The sequence below is a fragment of the Sabethes cyaneus genome, chromosome 1 (assembly GCF_943734655.1).
Source record: "Sabethes cyaneus chromosome 1, idSabCyanKW18_F2, whole genome shotgun sequence".
Taxonomy (NCBI): Eukaryota; Metazoa; Arthropoda; class Insecta; order Diptera; family Culicidae; genus Sabethes; species Sabethes cyaneus.
This window is the reverse complement of record NC_071353.1, coordinates 71,085,932-71,106,746: the sequence shown is the minus strand read 5'-3', so window position 1 is coordinate 71,106,746 and position 20,815 is coordinate 71,085,932. Positions and strand designations below refer to the sequence as shown.

The 20,815-nt window shown below is 36.5% G+C and overlaps 1 protein-coding gene and 1 long non-coding RNA gene across 2 annotated transcripts in view; one reads left to right on the top strand and one right to left on the bottom strand.

Moving 5' to 3' along the window:
• Window positions 1–2,090, bottom strand: part of LOC128733962 (SKI2 subunit of superkiller complex protein) — a 77,803-nt gene extending 75,713 nt beyond the window's left edge. Inside the window, exons 1-2 of the mRNA XM_053827888.1 lie at window positions 2,009–2,090; window positions 615–1,938 (exon numbers count right to left, since the gene is read on the bottom strand). Coding sequence (XP_053683863.1) covers window positions 615–1,938; window positions 2,009–2,020 — 1,336 coding nt within the window. The 5' untranslated portion in view covers window positions 2,021–2,090. The remainder of the gene's footprint in view (window positions 1–614; window positions 1,939–2,008) is intronic.
• Window positions 2,091–7,710: 5,620 nt separating this feature from the next.
• On the top strand, window positions 7,711–9,246 carry LOC128745359 (uncharacterized). The gene is made up of 3 exons (XR_008412533.1): window positions 7,711–7,831; window positions 7,890–8,338; window positions 8,402–9,246. It is a non-coding gene; the product is annotated as an uncharacterized LOC128745359 (long non-coding RNA).
• The last annotated feature ends 11,569 nt before the right edge of the window (window positions 9,247–20,815 follow it).

Genomic DNA, 20,815 nt, shown 5'->3' with positions numbered 1-20,815 from the left:
CTACTAGAAAAAAATCTATTCAATAGAATATTACATCATTAAGGAATGATAAAATGATCTTTTGCAACAACCTGTATATGGCTGCAATTGTAGGATGTACAATTTACAGCGCTTTTGAGCGCCGTCTGGTGACAAACTTATAAAATATTATCCCCCAAAGGAAAGGTATTGGCCTACTGATTAACTTTGCTGAAGACAGTAGTTTTCTATATAGCCAGGATTCCGAGATAAAAAGTGTTGTACAAAATACAACGCGCGAGTATCCGTGTTACAAAAGTTGGCGCGAGTAACGGAAGGTTAATAAGTAACAAAAATGTTACTTGGGATTTGGTTTGGACTGCAGTGTTTGAGGATGTTAAACCATAACGTTGCACAACAAACCTTGTCACGCAAGCGTTGCCGAATTAAAATGATTCCTACGCGGCCGCCGCCGATGGTTTGACCGGCGCACAGGTCTAGCCTTTAAACAAATCGTTAGCCTTCAAGCCTCGTTGATCTGTCATTTTTAATCGCTTTGAAAGAAAGGTCGATAAATCAGATGGTGACTCATAAAATTATTTTTTCAGCAAATACAAATCAAGCTCTGTTTTCATAAAATAAAAAATGTAACTTACCCGTGTACAAATAATGTTTGAGTGGAACTGGACGTTTTGGTGTATTTACGACAAACACACGCTTTTTCTTTGTCTTGCCAACCCAGTTAGCAAATTCGAGCGTGTTTGGTACAGTTGCACTGAGCATCACAATACACACGTGGTCCGGCAGCAAGATAAGAACTTCTTCCCAAACATGTCCACGATCGGCATCCGTTATGTAGTGAACTTCATCGAATATAACGTACTCCAAATCTCGAGTTATGTCGCTACCACAATATAACATTGAGCGAAGAATTTCCGTAGTCATAATCAAACAAGAAGCTGTGGGGTCTATTTGGATATCTCCAGTTATGAGTCCAACATCCTTGAAAATTGTTTTGAAATCACGATATTTTTGATTTGACAATGCTTTTATAGGAGATGTGTAAATTGTTTTAGTCATGTGCTTTTTCGATAGGGCAATGGCATATTCTGCTACTACTGTTTTACCCGCTGACGTGTGTGCAGCTACAAAAACGTGATTGTGTTCCTCAAGTTTAATAATAGCTTGTTTTTGGAAAATATCTAATTCAAAGGAGTATTTATGAGCCATATCCGGAACCCTCAAGTAAAAATCTATGACAGGCCTAGATACATTTAAAATTTCAGCCCATTCCGCAGTTTCAACCGTGTTAGTTTTGACCTCTGCAATTTTAAGTATAGTTTCTTCCTTTTTTTCCGAATCAAGTAAGGAGTCGTCAATCAATACCTCCTCAAATCGTTTTATAGGATTGTTTTCACGCACTTGTTCATTATCATCATCATTGTGCAATTGCAGAACAGTGGCTGTTTCAAGGTCTTGTTCAATAATTGAAAGTAAATCAACAATACCGCTTTGAGAATAATCCTGTTTGGTGAAATTCAATCCGTTGACGAATCCTGGTGGACAAGCCTTGAGGTCCGTTTCAAAATCGCTGTTATCAGTATCAACTAGCCGTATAGTTTGTTCCGGTTCTTCAAAACCACCAGGCCAGAAGGGGAAGTTTGATGCGGATCCTCTTGTTGAATCAGCTGCAGGACAGGGTTCCCTTTGCAAAGATGTTGAGTTTCTAGCATTGCTTCCTGCGTTATAAATGCGAAGTTCAGTGAAGTTAATAATTTTGCCTGTTTCGTGGTTTCGTATTGGAACTACGCGAGAGCTGACCGGAGCACGAGGTATGTTGTATAAAGTATGAATGGCAGGAACACGCGGGCAGAAATGAAGCATTGGATCAGTGATAGGGATCGTTGGTTCCAAAATATATTTTCTAAGTACATCTTCAGTATCTTCTACAATCGCTGGCGGTCTCTTCCACCAAGAAAGCTAAAGAATTGGAACATCGGTATCAACAGTTACAACATAATATTATATTATAATAATGATTAATACGTACATCAATGGACATATCGAAAACACTGACTTCTGTTGCTGTTGCCGTTCGGGGTTCGACACAAAGCAAAGTAAATAAAAATAATGTGAAAACATTCACATACCATCAACGATATGTCATATGTTTCATGTTTGTGACGTTCAGAGATGCCAAATTTTCTAAAAAAATGTCTGCAACTGCTCGAAACCCGAAAAAATCGAGGAGTTTTCCGGCTACTAGAATTCTAGATAGAATTAACAAAAGGGCGAATGTCGCAAATGTAAACAAAACGAGTGAGAGTTATTTTTTGCTGAGCCAGCATAGGAAAAACAACCCTCACTCGGTTTGTTTACGCTTGCTTTGTTAATTCTATCTTCAATTTTCTGGTTTAAAAATAATCTGCGAAAATCGACCCTACCGTTTTCTCCCGAGTATTTCTCGCTCGGTCTAATCTTTTAAATAACATAAATAGATCATTTTGCGATGATGTCATTTTACCATCAAATGACACCACTTGGTGGTTTGTTTACATGTTTTTGTCACATCCAGCAGTTTCGATTTGAAATTTCGTTAAGGATTACTGCATCAGTTTCTGTAAAATTGCCTTACATGCCACTTTCTCTTCAATAAAAACTATAAATTTCTATCATTATCTGCCGGACAAAGATAGAAAACTCAATTCAAAATTTAACACCACGTAAACAAACCATCAGGTGCTGTCAAAAAATAGGAGCCAAAAAAATAGGTGGTTAGGAGCTCCCGTGTAATGATCTATAGTTTATGGTAGAGAGCCTTAGAGAGTCGCCATCTTAAACCGAAAATTCCAATCGAACAGAATCAGTTGTCAAAAGTAAGTCCATTCCACCCCACTGTCACAAATGTCATTCCCATACATTTTTCGTGCAGCCAACATCTCATCTAGCCCACAACAAACTTTGTCTCGGATGAAATGTGTTTGTGAGTAGCCCGCTCTAACTTCAGCCTCGGATAAATGTGTATTGGTAAGCGCCCGAACAAAGCTGGTGTTTTGCTTTTTTTCTTTTTGTATCGGACGTGTAGGAAGCGTAAAAAGATGTTAGCCGCTTCTTTACCCTTCAGTTTCATACGCCTGCACTCAAAAAAATCGACACGTCGCATCCACGTGAAAAATCATGTAAAATTCTGTACAGCAACTTACGTGAACTTCAAGGACTACACGGTAAAAAAATATCACGTTAAAGTGAAGTGGTTTACCTTTGAATTAGCACTACTTGCCAAATATTATAATTCGAAATGAAAATCTATTGAAAATGAGTCAATACAAAGTACGATGAAACCAACAGAAAATCACTTCAATTTCGAGTGTGCTATGTTTTGAATTTTGGAGTGTCAAATGAATTGAAAAAAAATGCATGATAAAACTTAATTTGTTCGACAAGCTAATTTATTATATTATATTATATTATATAATAATATAATGTGTAATATAATTTACCATAATGAATGATATTAATATGTTATTCATGATCACCGGTAATTGAACTGGATTACAGCTTGGTTTCAATTTCTACTGGGATGGCTAAATATTGTTGAACGCCACTGCGGGATTCATGTTCGTCTCCATCGGATTAATTCCGTATACTAAAAACATTTAATTAATTAATTTAGACTACAGAGATAAATTCACTCTACTCACGCTCCAGAATATCAGTGATTTCGGAGGAAAACATGGTTTAATCTGCTGGTTTTACGTCTTTCTGCTGACTACTATAAGTTGCACTTTTGTTTCGCCCTTTGACATTTACGAATTGCAAAACAAAATTCAATTTCAATGGATGAAAACAGTCATGCAGATGGTGTATTCCATTAAATATTTTTCAACGGAAGATCTCTTTGTTAAAAAATAAAAATCTCTTGAAAATCAATGCTAAATCACTTCAATTTGCAGTGCGGCGAGACAAATTAAAGCAAATGCAAAAACACTTGAAATAAACGTGACGATTTTTTACCGTGTAGTTATTGGGAAAATTGATAAAATTTACCGGGATTGCACGTAAACTGGTTAGTATGAGGCGAGTTACCAACAATTCACGCGAATGTTACACGGTAAAAAAATAACACGTTGAAGCGAAGTGATTTACCGTTCACGGAGCGAAAAAGCCCCACTTTGTTTCAAACAAAATGATTGTTGCTTTAAGCCTCAATAAAATATTTTTATAACAACCTGAAAATATTTTTGTTTCAACACGAGATTCTGTTTGAATCAAAAAAAAACAGTTTTGAATTAAAAGTAAAGTATTTTCAAATTTGAAGTTAAGATTGATATAACAATGAATATTTTCATTTCAATCATATATTTCAGTTTGAAACAAAACGAAATTTTTGTTTGTGCGTAAAACAACCATAAATATGGTTGAAACTACATTTTTATTCTCCGTGTTGGATTCGCACTACTTGCCTATCATTACGATTCGAAATGAAAATCCATTGAAAATGAATCAACACAAAGCAAAATGAAATCAATAGAAAATCACTTCAATTTCCAATGCACTATGTTTTAAACTTTTGAGCTGTCAAATGAATTGAATGTATTCGATTTAAAATCAATGATATGTTTGAATTTTTATTATTATTTTAATTAAACAAAATACAAATAAAAAAAATTAACCTCAGTTGTTAACAAATAAAGTGGATTGTTGTTTTAATGCTGGCATGTCCAAATATGGTTGATTGTTGTTGTCGTAGTGGTGTAATGAATCCAATCTGAAACCAGAAACAACCTGAAAACAGATAACAGTTAATTAATTTTAACGACATACATAATTTAGCTATACTTACACTCTAGAATAGCATTAATTTCAGTCGAAAACATATTTTCACCTTTTGGGTTCATGATTTTTTTTCGATTACCTACTGAAGGATACTTTGTTTTCGATTACTGAAGTATACTTCGCGAGTTTTTGACAGTTGTGAAATGCGAAAAATAATTAGTTGCAAATTCAATAGATATGCATTATGATTCGATGGTGATTTCCATTGAATAGTATTCGATGGAAGATCTCTTCTTCGAAAAATTGAAATCTCTCGAAAATCAACACTGAATCACTTCAATATGCAATGCTGCGTAACAGATTGATTCAAATGCAAGAACACTTGATTTGGGCGTGACGATTTTTTACCGTGTACATGAAAAGTGTGATGGATGAAAATTACCTGTTTTCACGTAAACTTGACGTGCTGTTTTTTTTTAGTGTTGTCCTATCGAACAGGAGACTTGTCAAAACACCGATTAGAGAGCCCTAAAAAGAGTAACGACTAGAGAGCCTGTTAAAGATAGAGAGACGCCATCTCAAATCAAGAACATTTTTTGAGCAGATTTTTTTGAATTTTTAGCAGCTTTTTATGTATTATTCAAAATAAAAGCTTCAGAGAAAGATTCCTCTAATTTTTAATTAAGAATTAGCAATAACAGACAACAGCAGCATAACTATTTACGGTACGACCAATAACTGTGGTTAAATTTATCATGAAAAGGAACTACAAATCCAGATTTTATAAAAGTAATTTATTTCAAATGTCTGTTGATCACAGAATAATCTGTGCGTGCGGCAACACTAACAGACGCAGGCGTCACGCAGCTGCATTGTTGCTAGATAATTTGTTTCAGATGGCGACTCTCTAAGGATCTCTAGTTTATGGATTACTTTGAAATTCAGGAACATTAAATAGTGCCAGAAATCACAGCTACTGTAATAATTCATGGGTCCTACTGTCCCAGTCCCAAATTTATGCTTGCACAAATATCTGTACTTATGGCAGCTCTGCTCTGAACTATCCAGCTTTTCACGCGCTACACACTTAAAATCTAAATTTGCATTCGGCAAAATGAAATGCCGAATTTGCACGGTTATTTTGTATTTTACCGAAAATTTCGGCGAAAAACTAGAACTGCGTACATTCGTCATATACGTTTGCCGAAATTTTCGTCAAGTATAATGATTGCAGAAACTTCAGCACTTTAAGTTTGCCGTGTATATCTTTTAAATTGCGATATACCGAACTCGGCACTGGTTTTCAGTGATGTCAGATCAGCGGTTTTCCCGCTAGATTTAGCGGGATTTCAACTCGGACAGCGGGACTTAAGAACCAAACAGCGGCTAGCGGGAATCTAGCGGTTTTCTTAAATGACTCAGCGGGATTTTAGCGGGATCTCGATTTAGCGATATTTGGTAGGCGAGAAGCCTTCCAGTTGGCCTCAAGGTACAGTGCTTATCTAATAAACCAGTTGTGAGTTGTCGTATGCTCAAATCTTGGCTGGGAGAGGCTGAGAGAGTCAATAGGATCGTAGCACTAGCTCCACACTCTCTAACTCTAACAGCTAATTGCAAGCTCTGTGGCATAAACACAGGTCAAGTTTTGATAACAGGATGTAGCACCTAGGCTTTGCTTTGCTGTGGTAGGCATAAAGTGCTGCTTGAACAAAATATCAATGAGAACGAAGAGCCGATGCGCTTTACAGATAGTTTTGATTTTTGTGTATCTTATAAATATTGGAAACATTTCTTCCATTCTCACCGAAAACCTAACATGGTGGTGGTTGAACAATTAAATCAATTTCCCAGCGATGCTGAAACTTTTATGATTTTTACATAGCTAGACACAGAAAAAAAATTTGACTTTCGAAATTTTAGTACGTGTTTTAGACTCCTTAATCTTATAATTTTTGTCCGTGCACGAAATTTTGTAATAAACGTAATATATTATGTACGCAATAACAAGAAAATATTGCTTTTTCCCTTACCTGTAGCCGAATACCGGTGCTTTCAGAAAATTTCCCAAAAATCTCTTTAAAAAAAAGAAATTCTTAGAATCTCCTTCTCTACCAATAATTATCTTATCTTTTTACCGCATTCCGAGCAACTAAAGAGAGAGAGAGAGAAAATTATAATGTCTGTGGAAAGAAAAAATGTAGCTTTTTTTTGTTTCCGCTAGATGACTTCAGGAGCTTCTCTATAATTTCTCCCAATTAGGCGTTGAAAAAATCATCCATTAGTTTTTGTAACCTTTGAATTCATCTATAATAACCAAAATGTTTCATAACATTGTACTGCCGCCAAATTTCAAACAAAAAACTTGCGAATAGATTTTCAAAGTTTCTTATTTTGGAATTCCGGTGAAATTCATTAAGAAAATATTTGACGTTTAAAAAAGTAAGAGATTATTAATCGCCTCGAGATTTTTAATCTCTTCGAGATTTTTCGTGTCAGAAAATCTCCTTTTCTTTTTTAAACGTCAAAGATTTTCTTAAGGCATTTCACTGGAATTCCAAAATAAGAAATTTCCAAAAATCCTTTTGAAAATTTCTCTTCTTCCGAATCCGGAATTCGGCTGCTGCTGAACTCAAAAAGTTCGTCAACATGAATGCAGAAAAGTTGCACAATGTACATTTAGTTTTAAACTCTCAGTTTCAGCAGATCATCTTTTTTCAAATGCATGTTTTACTAGAATAAATTATCTTTATTCTTTAATCTGAACCAGAAACGAAAGAATAATATAACTTTTTATTCAGCGGGATTTCTAGCGGGAAATAGACTCTAGACAGCGGGATTTCAGCGGGAAATCAACTTCTGGGCAGCGGGAAAATGGTCTATCGACCTGGTAACACTGCTGGTTTTGCCGAAATCCAGTTAGATTATATATTCGTTGCCGATTTTGCGGCTAGTAGTCTAAACAGCCATTTTGATTGAGGTTTGTGGAGAAACGCTGCAGTAAAATTTACAACGTGCAAGTGGAACTCATTTTGAATTTAAAGGAGGAAACCCAGAAGCGGATATGGAAGAGATCAATGATGCCCTCGCTGAAGTGGACGTAAGGATAGTAGAAATATTGCGTAAGTATATAAATGATGGAAATGATGTTTTCCTAGGTAAATAACAATATGCTAGAGTGCTTTCATTGCCACCAACAAGTACAGGGGTACGTTGATGAGCTGCAGGAACATATAAAAATCCATATCAAACAGAACCACTTTACTCAGAACCTTGTATTTTACGATTGTATGGTTCGCAAATGTAAAGCACGTTGTAATCATTTTGCGTCACTGAAGAGACATATCCAGCTAGTGCATCCGAACCCAGCGTATGTAATGAAAAAAAGGAATTCCGAAAGAATTAGAAACTGATGTTTCTCCGCCAAGTGACCTATATGAGTTCCCGGAAGAGTATGCTCATTCATCTGATTTCAACAGACAAAGACCTGAGCCAAACATTAGTTCTGGAGAGCACCATTGCATACCGCAATGAGCAGCGAACTGCCGGAACATTTTCGGAATTTTTGAAAGATTTCCCCGTTGCTTCAGCTTTTAATGGAGAACTGGTAACAGTAGTAATAACTACTCGTGAACTTTAACATTTCAATAACTTTAGTATTTATTTTCAGCTTGCAGAAGACTTTGCTATGCTGAAACCAAAAGCAGATAATTTTGACATTACCTGGAATAATCTGCAGCCAAAAGTGATAGCTTGCTTTGATGAAATGTTTCTTCACATTTCTGATCCATTTCTACGAAGTTTGGCCATTATTAGGGTCAAAAACCCTACCAGAGGCGCAAGACAATCTCGTGACAATTCACAAAAGACGAATCCATTACATAAAATTATCGATTGGATTGATGTAAGAAATACGCACATACTATATATATTATATATTTCAAAATTCGGAAACCTTCTATTCTATTATAACCTGAGGCCGCATTTCCAGTATGCGAGAACCCGCGAATTTTTGTAGCTGCAGAAAACTTTAAATCTGGTGATTGTTACCTGATCTGGAAAGACGTCGTTATCAGCACTGGGCAAGATTTGAAGCACACTTTTATTTTGCTATGTAAAGGCTTTACAGTCTTTAACACACAGCCATTGCCATCCGACAAACTGTTTTTTTCATTTTTTAGTGCGGCAATGCTAAAAATAATGCCATTTAGCACAACTGCGAATAAGTTTTTGATGATGCTCCCTAAATGAAAATAAGAACTAATGTTCCTTTTATTAACATTTTAACTACCATCTGTAAATAGAACAAAGCAAAAATGTAGTAAAACATTGAATTGAAAAATTCTGCTTCTTATTCACTATTTGCCTTCACGCTATGTCGGAGCCTGGCAATTTAAAACAAATACCTACTGATTAAATAAATTAAATTCTGTTAAATTTATGTTTCTGGTAGAAAAGTAACGGCGCTCTTCAAAAATAAGTTCAACAAAATAAACCAACAACTAAATACAGTAATATAGGTCTGTTGTATGAAAAATGAAACCTTATGAATCTTCCGAAAATAATTCAAATAGCTATTCAAACTTCTGAATTTTTTTGTAAAATAAAGCTCTAAATCTTGCTCTAATCTTATTTTCTAACATGTTTATTGCAAATACAAAAATCCACATTAGGAACTAGAAAGTAACGTTGGAAATTCCATTATGCTGCCATCCATTTACATATAAGAATGTTAGGGACTCGAATACCATGTGAGATATGCGATTTTTATTTCAAACTTCATTGGCATTCAATTCAATTCACATCTTGATAAGTGAATGGCAGAGTATTGAAATTTATTTTGTTTAACCCTTTATAAGGCAATGGCAATTATATTGTTACCAACGAAAAATATTTGTTTTGAGTCTATGATAACATCAGTATAATTATAGAAGCAAAATAAATATTTTTGGTGGCAATATAGTTGCCACTGCCTTATAAAGGGTTAAACCTAAAAAAAAGGAAAACTTCGGTAGATTTTGTTACCGACTGCCGTCGAAATGAAATGCTGTGCTCAGCGTTTCAGTATACTGACTTTCGGCATAACTGATTTTCGTTCATGCCGAGAATTTCGGTAATTGTCAGTCCTTTTGCCGAGAGCTCGTCAAAGTCCTTTTGCCGAGAGCTCGTCAAAATCCGTTCGCCGAGAGCTCGTCAAAATCCGTTCGCCGAGAGCTCGTCAAACCTTATTTCCACCGAGCTCCTTGCCGAGTGCTCGGCTGTTGAGATTTCGGCAAAACAAAACCGAAATCCGGCTAAAATTTCTAAGTGTGTATAATGGCGGATGCTATAAATTAAGTTTATAATATGCGAACAATCTTTTTGAAAACTCTGCATCCATTAAAACTGGGCACTCTTCTCATGTACACTCTTAAATGATTCTACCTGTAAATAGGTCGGATTTAGTTAAAGCTAGGTTGAAACTACTCAAAATGCCCTTGAAGTGTACAAATTTTTGGGTAAAAATTTCAACCAATTTTGGCTACTTGCTACCGATAATTGAATTATTCTCCATGACAAATAACGCAATTTTAAGTTCCTACTACCAATTTTTTGGTTGAAAAACTACTCAAAATCTTAGTTTGTACACTTTAAAGGCATTTTGAGTAGTTAGTTTCAACCTAACTTTAACTAAATCCGACCAATTTACAGGTAGAATAATTTAAGAGTGTACGGCAGTGTTGCACTTTCTTTCATTTACGTTAGAGAGCCTTAGAGAGTCGCCATCTGAAACAAGTAATCTAGCAACAATGCAGCTGCGTACACGGAAAACTGAAAGTACCCAATATTAAGTTCCTTCAACCCAATTCGTATCATGCGTGCAGGAAGCCAATTTTGGGTATTTTCAATATACCTAATATTAGGTAAAGGCTTTCAAATATAATTTTGAGTTAAAGTTATTTAATGTTGAGTTTGTTCATCTGAACTGTCTATTGAGTAAAATTTACTTAATGTTCAGTTCAAAATACTTACCATTGAGTTGAAGCATATAAACCATTCATTAGGTTAAATTTACTTACTGTTCGGTTAAAATTACCAAAAATATTGTAATGCTTTTTAACGAGCTATTGAGTAAAATCTACTTAATGTTCGGTTAAAATTACCCAACATTAAGTTTATGCTTGAAACTACATATTGAGTTAAAATTACTCAAAAAACGTAAATTGAACCCAAATTCGTCTATTTAAGTGTCAAACACGCGGAATTGATTATTGGGTTTTTAAAAGCAGTTTTTATACCGTGGACCCCCGTTCGTTTGAACGATTACTCATGCAAACTAACGGGGTTAATTTTTAATTTGAACAGCTGGTAACCCTTAATATGCAGAAACTTGTGTGAACTGGTCGCCCTGCTCTTTGTTATTGCTTTGTTGGTTTGATTTGTTTGCAGTTGCTAGCAACGAATTTTCATTCTGCGATCGGATTTCTATCATAATCGTTGGGAAAACGGAATGTGAAACAAATTACACTCTCAAGGTAAGTACAATCAAATCGTGTTTATGTGCATTGTCTGCATAAGTAAATGATGTCATGTTGAGAATGACATTTGAACCATTTTTAATTTGCACGTCGTGCAAACCAGCGGGGTTCAAATTAAAAAGTGTTCAGATTAAAAACGGTCAAACGAACGGGGGTCCACGGTACTCAAAACAAAGGATATACTCACGAAAATGTATCATTGTGCTCTAGCTCTTAATGTCTGTCAGAACACAATGATAAATCCCAAAAATCAAAGACGCGCGTTTGAACCTTAAGCTGTATTTAAACGTTTTTTGTTCATTTTCTTCTCTTAGATAAAATTGGATAAAATCTGGTCAAATCAGCGATTATTTCCGGAGTGATTCGCGATTGGGGCTCCACTGGCAAATTGTAAACAAATCGTTTTATTACACCATCAGCCTTAAAAAGACTGATAATATCCTTGGCAAGAATCCTTTCTTCTGTTTTAATCGTAAGAATTATTTAAAACAAGTTTTTAGTGATGGGCGATAGAAGTGTTTAATCAAAACAAAAGACAATTTGCAGTTTAGCCCCTTGCATTGTTATGAAGTGACAGATTTATTTGCAAATCGTTTTGTAAACAGGCGATAGCAAAGAGCGAAACTGCATTGTTTTCAAAACACAGGCGCATTGTAAACAGGCGAAACTAAATTAAGAAATCATAACAAGGCGAAACAAGGCTGGGCGAATCTCATTGTCAAAATGCTTTGAGGCTCATTCCAAGGGGTTCAACTATAAAACTTAGATTTTGAGCTTGAATGCACAAATTTTATGCAGTATTGTTGTGAAATTATAAGATTGATTTATTCTACACAAATTTATGTCTTTAACCTTGATTTTTGTAACTTTTATTTAAATTAAGACTTGAAAATGTACTGGCAAATCATCAGTGATATTCCTCATTGTTTACACTTTGTTAGTTGCGCCCTTATCGCGAATCACTCCGGATTTATATTACATTGTTTTTACATTTTAAATTATTTCTACTTATACTTATACGCAAGAACTCATATTTGAGTAGATGGAATGAACCAAGACTGTTGAAGAACTGATGATAAAGATAACGAAAAAGTTCGGACTCATTCGAAAAGCAACAATCGTGAGATAGGTAAATTTATTTTATAAATGATACGAGTAACGAGTGATTTTTAGAATGATTAACTTCGTCAGTGAAGTTTGATGCTGATCAACGCTGCTGCTACGAGAAGAATCATTGGTGTTAGAATTGGTAAAGGGTGATTTGATACTTGCGCATTTTATCTCAACACCTAGATACTACCCTATGCTTATTGCAAGCCAATAAGCATTTAAGTTGGCCTAAATGCTATTTTGGCAAAATATGCGGCTACTTTACTGCTAGCCCTCTTATAGTGCTGACAATGCTTATTTGCAGCTAGTTACCGACAAGAAAAATTTAAATAGAATTGTGGATGCCAATTTACAACAATTATGCAAGCAAAAGGCTGATAAACAGCAACATGCAGTATAAAACGCAAGGGATGCTAATAAACGATTGATTTACTGCTTATACTAATGCTTATTGGATACCTGGGTATTAAACATTGTTCACCATCACCTGCACCACATTGGAGTGGCTGTAATCCCAAAAACAGATAGACTGTGGCCCCTGTAGACAAGCTCGATTGCATCGGTATAGTTCTGAATGCCTATCATGCTATCATGATTGTCCAGCTGATCCAGCAAACAGTGACCTGGTACGATTGTGCTTGAAGGCACCGGATTTCTAGAAGTGAAAGGAAAAATCGATTGATCAGCCATGTAATTAGACAAGTAATTTTTTTCTTTTAGATTTTATTGTAAAACCTAAATTAATCCACCTAGCGGTGTTAGCTGGCCTTTCTACTACAATAATTGTTTTATAATTTCTCAGTATATGAATATTTATATAATTCAGTTACTGGTTATTAAAAAGTTGTTGAAGTCTTTATTGTGCCTGGTAGTTGAATATGGATTATTTTTCCTAAAGCCTATGTGTATAACAGAACGAAACAGCAACATTGCCATTGTTGCCCTTCCTCTTTCTTGCCACAGTGATTTCAGCATTTTTTTTTAGCGAATAGGGAAATCTGCTATCAGACACCTGAGAAGACAACTCAGGGAGTGGGGTTTGGTATCCCGACCCCCCTACTGGGGCGTGAGGATCCAGACCCACTAAAACCCTACTCGAGTCTCCAACCTCAATCCTCCCTGGCACCACCTTATCGGTATTACTTCAGGGAGGGGCTATTGTGCTTAACGCACACTCTTAGATAACTACTGGACTATGGTAGTTAGGCTGTTTATTCGCCGTTGATCGGCTTTCCAGCGGTTTTGTAGCTCAAGTACGATCTGGGTAGCAGCCGCATTGACCGCTCCCCAGACGTCCGAGCTAGAACACATCCTTTGGACTAAGTTATCCGGAGTAGTGTCCTGTCCGCTCACTGCCATCATGCTGCTTCTCACGCCCGCGAAACGAGGACATATGAAGAAAGCAAGTTCTGCAGTTTCCTCAACGTCCACGCATTCGGGACACGCGGGGGACTCCGCCTGCCCAAATTTGTGCAGATACTGTCTAAAACAACCATGCCCTGACAGAATTTGTGTCAGGTGGAAGTTGACATCGCCGTGGCGCCTGTTGACCCATCCGGCTAGTTCCGGGAAAAGTCGGTGTGTCTACCGGCCTTTTGTGGAATTAGACCATGCCCCCTGCCATGTCATCATCGAGGCCGATCTTGTGGTGCTCCGTATGCCTCTAGTTCCACGTGATTTCAGCATGTCGCAGTTTGATCGCGGTTCTGTGCAGTCGCACTTTCAAATTTGTCAAAATGAACAGATAAGCGCTACAAGTTTGACGTGGTCGCCACTACAGACGGTAGATAAAGTCACGGGCAGCTTCATAACGAGGCCGCCTTTGATGCTATTAAGTGTAACGTGTCGTTGAAGCGCGCGCGTTCGTGCGCTCGTTTGCATTAACGTGCGCGATTCGATATAAAAATTGATAGCTTCTAGAGTTTTCATTTCTCCATTTCCATACTTTGCATGCTTCTTCAAGAAAGATCAACAAATATTTTAAAATAAAAAAAAATCGAGAAAAAAAGTTCCAACTTTGAAAAAATTGCAATTGTTTATAAAAATTCACTATTTAACTATTGAAAAACAATCGACAACAAAACAATTCCCACTTTCTTAGCCAGATAAAATAAAACAGATAGCAATATTCGCCGTGATTGTATAACATTTCGCCGAATACCATTTCGCGAAAAACCTTCTTGTACCGTTTCACGGAAAACCTTTTTGTAGAATGTATCATTTCGCAAGGTACTTGCTGTCGGTCGTTCGGACCCAACTGAAGGAAAACAATCGAGGTTAGTAGACCTAGAAAAACAAGTAAACCTAGACAGTGGTGATTTCTGAGGCGGGCTGCCCCCCCCCCCTCCCCCCCACAGTGACCGGCGCTTTATACGGCGGGTCGCCAGCGACACTCGCCATGAATCATCTAATGTTACTGTAGGTAGTTTTTGGTGGTCTTGTTATTGATTAACCCATTTCCTCCCAGCGTTGCGAATAGGGTTGCCAAGTGGTCGGTTTTTGGCCGGCCCGGCCGGTTTTTCACCAGCAAAGCCGGTGGCCGGTCAATCCTGCAAAAAAGCCGGTTTTCCGACATAGGAAGCCGGATTGGTACTTTTTTCCTGATTTGTTGAATTTTCTGATAAATTTATTAGCAATCCTGAGCAGTGGATCATTGAAGATAGCCAGTTTTGCAGTGACAATACTTTGCTTCTGGCGGTAATATACATTAAGTTGTCCATCAGCACCAGAAGCAACTAGTTGTCTTCTAGTATCTTCAATAATCCATGCAATGTTCGTTGTGGTTTCGATTCCACGACTACCGCATAATTACCGCACACGCACATTACACATTCCAGGCAAATCCTCTAGTAATATGCTGCCACAACCCCCCGCAATTTTTGAAGGCAGGACCGACCGGCCGGTTTTTGAAATTTTCGGACTTGGCAACCCTAGTTGCGAAAACGCAACGCACTTTCATTTGATTCTAGAGAAGGCCCTGTTTAAGATATCAACATGGACCCTCAAAAACAAAGATAGATTGGAAAAAAATCTAATCAACCTGTTTTTGCTCAAAGGTCAGATGTTACATGTAACATAATTACAGCTGTGACAAAACAACAGGTTTTGCTATTTTTCAGACAGTTAAGGAAAAATGCTCGTATAACTTGATTTTACCTCTATTTACGTCTGACCTATTAATCAGTGTTAGTAAGAATCGGTTGCTTGCCAATAAACACTTTGTTTCATAATTTTGATTACTTTTGTAATTTTATGAAAGGCTCTTAGCTTTGCGTTGCGAAAACGCAACGCTAGGAAGAAACGATATTCAAAATTTGCAACGGGAACGTTTTTTTTTCGTTCGTTCGCTGCAGATGTTTCATTTGAAGTCGTTGCTTTTTAGTAAACAAATGAATGTAAATCTTATCTTTCGCTTGTTCTAAATATCCCGGAAACATTATAAAAATCCCAAGTTTGATTTAACGGTAAAAAAGTATGAAGTATTTATATGCACAATGATGAAGGTATGCAAAAACGGTATACGCTTAACGCCCAGCGTTGCGTTTTCGCAACGTAGCGTTGCGGAACACAGGGTCAAAATTAAAATACATAAAAAGACATGCTTTTTCTTAGTTGACCTAAAAGAGAATTTTCCTGAAAGTTTCAACTTTCTAACCCTGCTGGGAAAAGTGTGGGGTTAATGTTAATGTTTTATGGTTAATGTTTTATGGAAGTCTAAATATCTCGAGTTCGATTAGTTTTTGAGTTACGTAAAAAATTCAGTTTTATTTGTGTTTATTTCACGCAGATCACCGAGCCCCACTCTACCCTCAATGTACCGCGATCCTGGTTCTATTTGCTTGATTAGTTCTCGAGTTATGAGGAAATTTGTATTTCATTTGTATAGGAGCCCCCCCCCCTCCTAAAGTTGGTAGGGGTCCCAATTCATCATAGAAAAAATTTTTGTCTCCAAAAACACCCACGTGCCAAATTTGGTTCCATTTGCTTGATTAGTTCTCGAGTTATGAGGAAATTTGTATTTCGTTTGTATAGGAGCGCCCCCTCTTAAAGTTGGGAGGGGTCCTAATTCACCATAGAAAATATTCTTGCCCTCGAGAACTTTCACATGCCAAATTTGGTTTCATTTGCTTGATTAGCTCTCGAGTTATGAGGAAATTTGTATTTCATTTGTATAGGAGCCCCCCTCCTAAAGTGAGGAGGGGTCCCAGTTCATCATAGAAAAAATTTTTGCCTCCAAAAACACCCACGTGTCAAATTTGGTTCCATTTGCTTGATTAGATCTCGAGTTATGAGGAAAATTGTGTTTCTTTGGTACAGGAGCCCCCCCTTTTAAAGTGGGGAGGGGTCCTAATTTACTATAGAAAATATTCTTGCCCTCGAAAACCTTCACATGCCAAATTTGGTTCCATTTGCTTGATTAGTTCTCGAGTTATGAGGAAATTTGTATGGAAGCCCCCCCTTTTAAAGAGGAGAGGAGTTATAATTCCCCTTATAAAGAGGGGAGGGGTCTCAATTTACCATGGAATAAATTCTTGTCACCGGAAACACCCACATGCCAAATTTTGTTCTATTTGCTTGATTAGTTGTCGAGTTCTGCAGAAATTTGTGTTTTATTTGTATGGGAGCGCCCCCCCATCTTAGAGGGTGAGGGGTCTGTAACTATCATAAGAACCTTCCCTGGCCCCCAAAACCCTTGCATGCAAATCTTATCTTATCAAATCTTTTCCACTGAAAAAATGCCATTTTATGAAAATTCAGAATATATTTTAAAAGCCACACATAGATGATTTTTTGTTGTATGTTGGATCCCACCAGCAGTTGTATATAATTTGGACACTTACAGCGAAATCCAGTGGAAGTGTGCACCTTATGTACAGTTGCTGATGGAGTACAAAATACGTTGGTTACCCTAGTTTTCGAATTAATCCGAATTAATTATAAAAATAAAGAGAAGAAAGCTGAACCCTTTCCAAAAGTTAGTCTAGACCAATTTTGGAAAAACTAAGTATGCAGTCTCTTATTTACATGAACTCCTTAAACACACAAAAGTTTTATTGAAATCTGAGAGGGTCATGCTAATCCCTGGTTGAGTTTGCGTGAATTCCGTCTTCTATTTTCATTTTCATAAAGTGATACTCAGTATAAAAAATCAGACGTAGTTCTACGTCAAAAATATTGTGGGCGCGGATGCGATTGGATTCGAACCCGGTTGCATTCCAGATTGGAAGATCCAGGAAGCGGTAAAATCATGTGAGGGGACATCCCAGGTAACCAATAAGCATTAAAATAAGCAGTAAATCAGTCGTTTATTAGCATCCCTGGCGTTTTATACTGCAGGTTGTTGTTTATCAGCTTTTTGACTGCATAACTGTTGTAAATTGGCATCCACAATTCTATTTAAATTCTTCTTGTTGGTAACTAGCTGCAAATAAGCATTGTCAGCACTATAAGAGGGCTAGCAGTAAAGTAGCCGCATATTTTGCCAAAATAGCATTTAAGTAGCATTTAAGGCAACTTAAATGCTTATTGGCTCGCTTTTAAATTGCATTGGAAATGCTTATTGGTTACCTGGGATGTTTTGTTTTCAAAGAAGTTCCAACATTACTCTATGTACTTCGTGCTATATTATATGATAAAACCGCAGATGCTTTATGACTGTTTGTATATGAATTCACGCTTATTTCCATAAAAAATATTCCATCTAAATTATAGTATTTTGAAACTAGCTTACCTCGCGATTCGATCCCCAGTTTGGTATGCTGTTGAGGTTCATAATTAGCTACATGAGTCGGTACAAAAACGTCCGGTTGTCTCGATGATCCATCTTAGCCATGAGAAGGTTGACACTGTTGTTCCATTTGCTGCTGTTGATAATTTCATCATCCTTAAGCTGTCCTTCAGAAAATAAAGTTTTAAAATCGACAGCTTTACACATAAATTACTCACTTACCAATTTCGAACACTCGTTACAGCATAGCACAGCACAGAAAAACAAAACCGCGAACGTTATGCTGCCACCATGGATAAAACGAATCACGAAATAAAACGATCCGCACCATCAACAAAGCACGCCGCTACAGTTCAACATATTTTCATCCAACGTTAGGTACAATCTACTCAACGTTAAGTTGGAGTGTAGTACTCAACATTGCATATGCGCATATTACCGTTTTATTAAGTAAATCTGACTCAATGTATACATATCAAAACTACCCAACGTTGAAGATGAATCAATAGTACCTAATTTTAGGTTACTTAAACTTAGCTGTTGGGTACCTTTGGTTTTCCGTGTATGTCAGTGTTGCCGCACGCACAGATTATTCTGTGATCAACAGGCATTTGGAATAAATAACTTTCATAAAATTTGGATATGTAATTCCTTTTCATGATAATTTTACCACAGTTAATGATCGTACCGTAAATAATTATGCTGCTGTTGTCTGTTATTGCCAATTCTTTTGAGAACCAGCGATTTAAATTAAAGATTTCGAATTTATCGATGCTACATATAATAATAACATCCTCAAGGAACCTTCCTCTGAAGCGTTTATCTTTGATAATTCATAAAAAGCTGCTAAAAATTTAGAAAAATCTACTCAAAAAATGTTCTTGATTTGAGATGGCGTTTCTCTATGTTTAACAGGCTCTCTAGTCGTTACTCTTTTTACACGGTAAAAAATCGTCACGTTTATTTCAAGTGTTTTTGCATTTGCTTTAATTTGTCTCGCCGCACTGCAAATTGAAGTGATTTAGCATTGATTTTCAAGAGATTTTTATTTTTTAACAAAGAGATCTTCCGTTGAAAAATATTTAATGGAATACACCATCTGCATGACTGTTTTCATCCATTGAAATTGAATTTTGTTTTGCAATTCGTAAATGTCAAAGGGCGAAACAAAAGTGCAACTTATAGTAGTCAGCAGAAAGACGTAAAACCAGCAGATTAAACCATGTTTTCCTCCGAAATCACTGATATTCTGGAGCGTGAGTAGAGTGAATTTATCTCTGTAGTCTAAATTAATTAATTAAATGTTTTTAGTATACGGAATTAATCCGATGGAGACGAACATGAATCCCGCAGTGGCGTTCAACAATATTTAGCCATCCCAGTAGAAATTGAAACCAAGCTGTAATCCAGTTCAATTACCGGTGATCATGAATAACATATTAATATCATTCATTATGGTAAATTATATTACACATTATATTATTATATAATATAATATAATATAATAAATTAGCTTGTCGAACAAATTAAGTTTTATCATGCATTTTTTTTCAATTCATTTGACACTCCAAAATTCAAAACATAGCACACTCGAAATTGAAGTGATTTTCTGTTGGTTTCATCGTACTTTGTATTGACTCATTTTCAATAGATTTTCATTTCGAATTATAATATTTGGCAAGTAGTGCTAATTCAAAGGTAAACCACTTCACTTTAACGTGATATTTTTTTACCGTGTAACAACTGGCTGCATTTGACAGTTCGAACTGGCTGCATTTGACGTACGATTTTTTCCTATCCGCGAATCTCTCTCAGGTTCGCATGTTACGAATACAATTTATAGCGGCCACCGCGGCCACCATTATAGCGCGTAAAAAGCTGGGTGGATAGAGCTTTCTGACAGCTCAAGCACGCACACTAGCGAACACGAAATACGCGTGTATATACATGATGTTTACCTCATTTTGGGGAACAGCTGATGCTGGAGGAACAAACAGACAAAAAGCGATTACTAGTTCTAGACAGGGATGCCACATATAATTCTGTGTTTTTTGTTGGAAAAATCTGACAATCTGTATGGCGAGGAAAAATATCTGTGTAAAAATCTGTCCAATGTAAAACAATGAGAGTGAAAGAGATAGAGAGTCAGTTGGCTGACTATTTCCGTCTCTTTCACTCTCATGTAAAGGCTCAAAAATCTGTTTAATCTGTGTAATTTGGCGAAAATCTGTATTCTATGCATACAGATTCTGTACAGGCGATTTCTTTCAAATATCTGTTAAACACAGAATAATCTGTGCATGTGGCAACCCTGGGTGGCACATGTATTAGTTTCAGCTTTGTACAGTCAACCAAAAAAGTATTCGGACAGCAGCGCATAAAATTTTCTTTTAGTAATTTTACACAGTATTTTTGCAAAGAATGGTAACACATATTTTTTAAAACAATGTTTAACTAAAGCATATTTAGATGCACAACAAAAATTCGGGGAAAAGCTTTCCGTATTGAAGATAGGGTACATATAGTTTGAATTCCTCAAAAATGCAGCCAAAAAAGTATTCGGACAGTTAACTATTAGTTGAAACAAATGTCCTTTATCGCTCATCTACTACCTTGTAGGACCATTTACAATCTTGATGACCTGTTTTAATCTGTTTGGGATAAAATTAACAATTTTTCAAATATCCCTCTGTGAATTGCTGACCATTTTTTTACAAGAGCTCGGTTT